The sequence below is a fragment of the Xenopus laevis genome, chromosome 9_10L (assembly GCF_017654675.1).
Source record: "Xenopus laevis strain J_2021 chromosome 9_10L, Xenopus_laevis_v10.1, whole genome shotgun sequence".
Taxonomy (NCBI): Eukaryota; Metazoa; Chordata; class Amphibia; order Anura; family Pipidae; genus Xenopus; species Xenopus laevis.
The window spans coordinates 102,009,577-102,017,993 of NC_054387.1; the positions used below are offsets into that span (position 1 = coordinate 102,009,577).

Genomic DNA, 8,417 nt, shown 5'->3' on the forward strand with positions numbered 1-8,417 from the left:
TGCCAATTACAAATTAACCTGGCTAAGAGTTAAATTACTCAAACAAAAAAAGCTTCCTCTTGATTTTATCTTTAAATCAAAGCAAAAAAGTAGCAACTCCTTTTTTTAAGATAAAATCACTTCTACCAGTTCAAGGCTGACACAAAACAATGTTTAATATGGTGCTTTGTCTTAAATCTCCCTCTGCAGTAGACCCATGCCTGCAGTTATATGGGGCCCAAGGACCACCGGTATCACTTTCCAGAAAGCAATATTGGCGTTTTTTCTACAACACTCATAGGTCCCTTGTGAGAAGGTATATTGCAAGTCTGAGTAATATTAAAAGTGTGTGCACCACTGATAGAGTTCCTGTTCTGATGTAGCTACATAATGCCAACTGGCAACCACGTTGCTCTTTTGGGGAAATCACAGTACTATATCTGTAGAAATAAGTCAAATCAACTGGACTTGCTGTGTTTCCCCAGTCATCCAACTGGCTTTCTAAATTCAGAATGACTTGTAAATAGGATCTTTCTGGAATAAATACTCTTTAAGTCTCTTGTTATACATCAGTTGCACTTAAGTGACTAACAGTCACGAAACAAGTCAAGCTGCGCTCCCTCCTGCCTGCTTTATGTGTCTGTGCATATAATGATTTTAGTGGAACCTCCAACAAATTTGGATTTTATTATACACACTCACCAAATCCTGCGATTTGGTGAGCCTTTGGATTCACATCTAATGACTCCTTACATAAAATTTGCAAATGATCAGTTAAAACACTACCTCACTTTCCCTCAACCATTGACTTTACATTTGGCCATACTTGCTCAGATTTAGGTGGGCATTTTGGATATAAAGGAAAAGGAGAGGTTCAATCAGTGCGGGGGGGGGGGTGCCAAATATTAGGCACCCTCCCCAGTGATTATAATCATTGGACAGCAGTATTTCTCAGCAAGCCCCACAGGGTGATCCTTTTACTGCTTCTTTCTTGAGTTAAAATCAAAACTTTTCTTGACTGCAGATAATTTAGCCTGGGGCCATTTAAGAAAAAAAGAAATGCAATAAAAGGATTGTTGGGTGGGTGACGTTTTCTGGTAACAGGAGCACTGGCCTGAGGTTTCAGCTAAGCGATTATAATCACTGGGAGTTGTCCAACATTTGGCACCCACTAGGTGACTGAACCTTTCCTTAGTGAAAAAAAGGAAACCGTAGTGTGGGAGGCAACCCCGTTATGGCTAACAGAATCTGTCTGAATGGGCCATCGGGCCCTTCAGTTGAATAGTATGTAATGTTTTGCAGTGCATGGCCACATTTAGGCCTATGGCACCTCCAGTGGATGCTTTGCCAGCATCATTTCCCCCCTCATTAAATGAAACATATGCCATTGTTCCCCCGAAGTGGCTCAGCAGACCTATCCCCAAATCTAATGTAATCAAACAAAATATTAAAATTCTGTGGCAAACTAGTAAAAGCCTCAAGTCTTCAAACGGACAGCCGCCTCATGTGCACGTACAACTCACTCAAAAAACCCCCTTCACAGCTAGATAGGAGTGCAACTGCGAGCAAGGAGATTTAATGTGGTGGACTTCCATAAAGGCTGAACGTATGCAGAAGAGGTACATGCCCAGTGCCCCTCTACAGCTGCTCTCTAGGCAGAAGACTCTTATGCCTGCCCCTAGTTTGGCTCTACCAATAAAAATTCTTTGCTTACATTTGAGAAAAAGAAAAATTTTGTAGTGTATAAAAGACTATAAATGAATAAAACAAACCTCTTCCAAGCAGACATCACAGAAGTGAGGGCCTTTGAGAAAGACAGAGGGTGGGTTTAGATGGAGAGAACTTGTGCAGAAATGTGACAGGTACTCAGACTGTGCTAGACTGTTTTCTAGGTGCTGAGACAGCCCACTGGTGAAGTAGCTAGGAGATGTGCCAAGTGCAGGAAGCTGAAGTTTGGGGTGGTCCCCGTGAAAAGGATTCAAATGAAGTGTAGAATAGCAACGTGCTGGCTGAGAATGGCACTGGCATGGTGACAGGCGGTTTTCCAAACAAAGATTGGAGAAACCAGCTGGGTGAGGGACAAAAGTGCTTGTATTTGAAGTTTTTTTAAAAGGACTTTCAGGTGCAAACGGCAGCCCTGGGGCTACCTGGCAGGTAACTGTACTGGTGTCCAAGATTGTGTTGGGATGAATAAATCCACCACCACTGCACCGAATATCAGGTGCACAAGAGGTGCCACTGGAACACAGCACACAGCAGCTTACTTTTGGGCCTGTTTGATGTTGAGCATCTGGTAGTTTTGGTGGTTGGATCTTAGAAAGGGGTACTGTTGGGAAAATATTTTTACAAGGCTTAATTGGGGGTGGGGGAGGAGGAACATCCTTTAGTTCCACTTTTGGTTTTGGATGCTCCATGTAATCTTTCTGTAAAGAAAAACAGGAGAGAAATGTATTTAGCATATTAACTCCCTAAATGCAGGAACAAAAGGATAACCAAATTTCTAAACAAATACATAAATCCATAACAAAGTTGTTGGACAAAACAATGTACAAGTATGTGATCCGCTATCTGGAAACCAGTTATCCAGAAAGCTCTGAACTACAGAAAGGTCATCACTCGTAGACCCATTTTATCTAAAAAATATCTTTTTTTTTTAAAAGATTCCCTTTCTCTGTAATAATAAAACAGTAGCTTGTACTTGATCCAAACTAGGGATGCACCGAATCCAGGATTCGGGATTGGCCTTTTTCAGCAGAATTCGGCCGTATCCTTCTGCACGGCCCAACAGAATCCGGATTTCATATGCAACTTGGGGGCGGGAGGGAAATCATGTGACCTTTTTGTCACAAAACAAGGAAGTAAAAAATATTTTCCCCTTCCCACCCCTAAATTTCATATGCAAATTAGGATTCGGATTCAGTTCGGTATTCGGCCGAATCTTTCACAAAGGATTTGGGGGTTCGGCCGAATCCAAAATAGTGTATTTGGTGCATCCCTAATCCAGACTAAGATATAATGAATACTTACTGGAAGCAAATCCAGCCAATTGGGTTTATTTAAAGTTTATATGAATTTCTAGTATATTTAAGGCACGAAGCTCCAAATTACAGAAAGATCCGTTATCCAGGTCCCGAGAATTCTGGATAACAGGTCCCATACCTGTATATGTAGCACTGAATTGCTTGTGGCCCCCCAAGAATTATAAAAATCGGACATTTCTTAAACTATACATGCATTTTTTCCTAAACTATACATGCATTGTTATCAAAGTGAAATGTATTAGTAAACAAGAACATTTTGTCTGAATTGCAGAACAGATTGGTGGCACTCATTATAAGGCAACAGAAATATATGCACATATACATTTTAAGGATGGGATCAAGTAAGTGGCTGTAAAAAAAAAAAAACTCATCTGAAAATACCATGAATGTCAAAAGGGCTCCATGAAGGCTTCACAAAAAGCCCTGAAACCACACCTTTGCCCTTCAGTTATTGAAAGGAGACTTCTGTGAAAAAACAAGAATGTGCCTGATGTGCCTGTGTATTATACTCAAATATAGAAGGGGGGGAAAAAAAAAAGTTTTTCTGGTCGATTTATTGAAAATTTCTGCAACAAACCCTACTAGTACCGGCCTTCTGTTCCACATACTGCTGCCTCCTTTACCAGGCGGTGCCGGCTGCACTCAGCACTGTACGATAGGAACCAATCAGCAGCTAGGCTAACCTGATAGGGAACTGAAGCCTGTCTTTGCTGGTGTGACTGCAGGGCTGCTATTGGCTATCCCCCTCCTACTGTGTGTCTGGCAGGGACCATTAGGTCACGCCCACCCCTCATGTGAAACACTGACAGAGAACAATGAGCTATGGGGAGCTCCTATAAAGGGATGTTTTGTTTGTTTTTTTTAAGATAATTTTTAGCCCAAAGCTAAATCAGCACCATATTGTAATATTCAATATTTCCCATAAGAATAGGATAGGTTTTAGTTATGCTATAGGTCTCCTTTAAAGAAAAAAGTTATCATGTTAATGGTAACAGCCAATTGTTTAAAATCTTGCTCTTTGTCCTTCAGATTCACAGCTGATGAAGGGCAAGCTAACTGAAGAACTCTGGTGATCCCTACAAAGGGGATCACCCCGAAACTTTGCATTTCGCAAATAAAATACAGCAAGGGTTGTCCCTGCTTGCAATTAAGACCTGTGCGCCCGTTGAATTTATTTACTCACTAAGTTTGGAGGATTCCGAAGCCTTCTCGGCCGGGCACCGGGCAACTTACGACACGGAGAGCCAGGGTGTGCAAGCTGGTAACTACACTTTATTCCACTTCTCTACACAGTCACGTTAAGTCTCTAGCAGTCAGCATGTTGTCTAGCACACCACTGCTGTTAAATGTTTAACATGAAAACTAAACAGAATAAAATATCTATGTAAAAGTGCACAGGAGAGTAATTTGAATGCTTTTATGGGGGACTAGCTTACTTCTGTTTTAAGACTTCACTGACTTTTCAAATAGTTTGCCATTTAATATAACAGTTTTGAACAATAATGAAGGGGATACAACCACATTTTTACCTTAAACAGCCAAAAGCAGTGCACCTAGGAAAAAGGATTCAGCACTATACTCTTACATTCTGCTGTGCAAAAAAAGTTCTCAGAAACACAGAATGTAAACATGTAGACATTAAAGGAGGAAAGGCAACAATCATAAGGTGTGCCACCATTTAGGTACCCCCTCCATCATGACTGTATTCACTTATACCCTGGGCCACTGCTCCTATTAACAGAAAACTGGCCTGGCTCACTGTTTTTCCAGTGAGCACCATGGAGAGATCTTCCCCTTTTTCTTTCTTTGCATAGGTGTGCATGCACAGTAGAGTGAAAAGCTTAAGATTTTTACAAATAAGCCAGGTCTTCACTCTACAACGTATGCTTCGGCCATGGGAAGAACCCCACCCCCGGGCAGTTTTCTGCCAACAGGAGCACGGGCCTGGGGTATTAGGTAAGTAAATGCAATCACTGGGGGGTGACTAACTTTTGGCACCCCCAAGTGATTGCTACTTTCCTTCTGCTTTAAAGACAAATCAAAATGTTTGGGCATTTTTTTATAGAGTTTATATTAAAGGAGAACTAAAGCTTAACTAAAGAAGTAGCTAGAAATGTTGTACATTATGTTCTAAGCTTCTGTACCAGCCCAAGGCATCCACAGCAGTAAAGATCTGTGCCTCCAAAGATGCCAGAGTAGCTCTGCATCATCTTTTCTGCTGATTCACTGCACATACTTTGTGTTGCCGTCACTTACTGAGCTTAGGGACCCACTCACAATAAACAGTTCACAAGAATATAAAGGTCACAATGTAAGGCTGATTAGTATTTAATACAGATAATTAATACATGGCAGCACAGAAACCAGTGCAATTACCATCAGAATTTAATAATCAGCCCTGAAGCATGAGCTTTTATTACAGGCCAACCTCATTTTCTGCTCGATAATTAGCGACGACCCCTAAGCTTAGCTTCTCAACAGCTGCTCAGAGCCCACTGAGCATGTGAGTGTCGCAGACACTTTCCAAGATAGTGACCCCCTGTGACAAGTTTGAATTCCTGGATCATTGCTGCTATTGAGAAGAGGAAACTTTAGGCTGGTGCAATAAGTTCAGTATATAAAATATGGCATTTGTAGCCATGTTCATTTTTAGGGATTTGGTCTCCTTTAAGGAAGCAACAGACATTTTAGGTTATACAACACAATACTGTTTATAAAAGACTTTATAACTTGCATAGAAAAGCAAGACTATTTAGCACATTACCGGGTTTCCACCAGTAGAAGGTAAAGAGTGACCAAGTGTAGAGAAGCAGTTTGAGAGCTTCCACAACCACGGTTCCACATTTTTATCTTGCTTCGGAAGCCATCCAACGGATTTACTGCCCATGTTTGTGGTCTCGTTCCCTTCCATCATGCAGCCACAGACAGCACTTCAGCCACCAATGAGGCCTTTTCCAAGTCATTATACCTTCCTTTCAAAAAGAACAAAAAAGACATTGCAAAGAATGAAATAGTGCTACAGCTAAAGATTGTAGTTTTAAGAGAAATCACATCTAACATGGTTATATTTGAAAGTTAAAGTTGTTAGCTACTTTCCAATCTTGCATCCAGAATACACATGTTCTAGGTAAATAAAAATGCTTTTCCACAAACTAACATGTTGCACTGAGTAAGTTAACTCTCCTCACGAAGGGCCATATTCTCACATGTAAGGCTGCGTACAAGACATGGGGGGGGGCAACTGTGTTCATTTACCATGGCAAATGAGGGTGCATGGTGCAAAAAATAAGCACAAGAGACCCTGATGCATGGTCAAAGATTCTGGAGGGCAAGGGCATGTGTTCCCTTCCTGCTCTTCCAGTGTTTACCAGCACTTGTATATGGCACCCTTTGGCAACAATCATGAATAAAGAGTCTTCCAACTCAGTGGCAAATAAAGAATTTAAATTAGTGCCATTTAATGTAAAGGGTTGTTTTTTTTGTGCTCCACCGCGATGAATGTGTTAAACGAGTAGTAATCCAAAATAAAGAAAAAAGTTCTAGAATGTAGACAATAATATTCTATTTGTATTAGGTTGTCATTTGTTTGGTGGTTTTCAAATTATCTTCATTCTTTCAGAAGCTCTCCGGCTTAGAATTTTAGCCGTTTTCTGGTTGCTAGGGTCCCATTTAACCCAACGACCTAGAAGTGCACAGATTGGAGAACTTAATGAGTACTTGAATAGAAACAACAGTACATCTGTTGCCTCACAGGACAACAGCTTTCGTTGGTTATGCTGTGCTTTAAATGGGAACTCCACAAAAACATAATTTAAGCTTTTTGAAAAGTAAACATAATTCAAGCAACTTTGCAATATACATCAATTAAAAAATATGCAGATTTTTCATGATTTTTAATGGTTTCTGACAGCTCCCTAAGCCTAGCCCCCGGCTCATCTGTCTGACTACTTTACTGAGCTGACTGACTACTGTTACTTTGTATCAACAAACAAGGGAAAGTTGTGCTCACCACTATTTTTTAAAACCATTAGGCGGGGGTGCAATGAGGGTAAGGCATTTTTTAGTAGCAGTATGCACAAAATGTCGCTGTCTTAAATATATTGATAATGGGTTGAGTGCAGAGGACTCTTGTATTTGACTTTGTATCAACAGCCATCTGTCCTCAGCCTGCATCCTCCAACAATTACCTGCACACATGATTTCAATAAAGTAAATAAAACATCACAGTGCAAAGAATTGTGGGTTATGTAGTTCCTGCATGCTGTCTGTAAGCTGTGGAGAAGTTGTTACAATTTGTAACATCAGTGTTTAGTCCCTCCTTCCCTGCCAGGATTTCAAATGATGCAGAAAGAGAAGAACTGTTAAACATCTGGATTTCAGCATAGAAAATGGCATTTATTCATACTTTTTGAAGAAACGGGTAACTGTGATGGGTATATTAGGGGTTTCTGTGCTATGCGGGCCTTTTTATCAAATTGTGGTTTGGAAGCCGGAGTTCCCCTTTAAGAGCTGGGGATTGAGCAAAGGCTGAATTTACCTAGACACCTGCTTACAATTTAAAACTGCTATGTTAAAGGGTTCACCTTTGTGGTAACTTTCAGTATGATGTGGACATTCATCATTTCATTTCGGTTTCCATTTTCTATTATACGTGATTTTTGGAGTTATTTTCATTCAGCAGCTCTCCGGTTTATAATTTTTAGTCATCTGGTTGCTAGGGACCAAGTTACCCTAACAACCATGCATTGATTTGAGACTGGAATATAACAAGAGAAGGCCTGAATAAAGTAAACAAGTAGCAATAACAATACATTTTATTTTTTTTTTACAGGATACTTGGCTTTTAGATGGGGTCATTTGAAAGCTGGCGAGAGTCAGAAGAAAAAGGCGAATAATAAATAAAGAAAAACAAAACTTATCTTGGAATCGGTCACCCTATAACATAGTGCAGTGAAGTTAAAGGTGTAATTAAGCAAGAAATAGGAGTTTACAAGTTGCTGGGTCTGGCTAGTTTCACCACACGGCTACACAGTTATCTGCTCTTCATTATGAAGGACGTAAGCCCACTGCCTGCCTCTATAAGTCTAACACAACAGGTACGGCATAGGCAACAATACATAACGCGAACGACAATAGTAAAAGCGGACAATAGCAGTGCCCGACCTTCATACATTAATCACAGAATGTTAACCAATACCCAACCCTCCTGTTCACTTTGGGACTCACTTCCCGTCGCTAACCTTACCTGGCCCCCTCAATTCTCACATCGCCCCCTCTCACATCATTCTCTTCCTTTGTGCCCCAGCTACGCTCTCCGGCGCACTTCCGGTTGTTGCAAGACGCGGCCGAACGCTTCCTCCCTTCTTCTTCTTTACGCCCCTCCCTTCGCCGCAGATG

General features: G+C 40.9%; 1 protein-coding gene across 10 annotated transcripts in view; it reads right to left on the reverse strand.

The window, feature by feature from the left end:
- The window catches only part of marf1.L (meiosis regulator and mRNA stability factor 1 L homeolog), a 56,503-nt gene extending 48,086 nt beyond the window's left edge, over nt 1–8,417 (reverse strand). For 4 of the 10 annotated variants that reach the window (XM_041575986.1, XM_018236328.2, XM_018236327.2 and 1 more), the window contains exons 1-3: nt 8,266–8,416; nt 5,785–5,992; nt 1,752–2,402 (exon numbers count right to left, since the gene is read on the reverse strand). In XM_041575986.1, the coding sequence (XP_041431920.1) occupies nt 1,752–2,402; nt 5,785–5,934 (801 nt within the window). In that variant the 5' untranslated portion in view covers nt 5,935–5,992; nt 8,266–8,416. Of the gene's footprint in view, nt 1–1,751; nt 2,403–5,784; nt 5,993–7,159; nt 7,208–8,265 lie in introns of those variants that run through there. The other 6 variants (XM_041575983.1, XM_041575984.1, XM_018236329.2 and 3 more) reach the window with 6 other exon arrangements.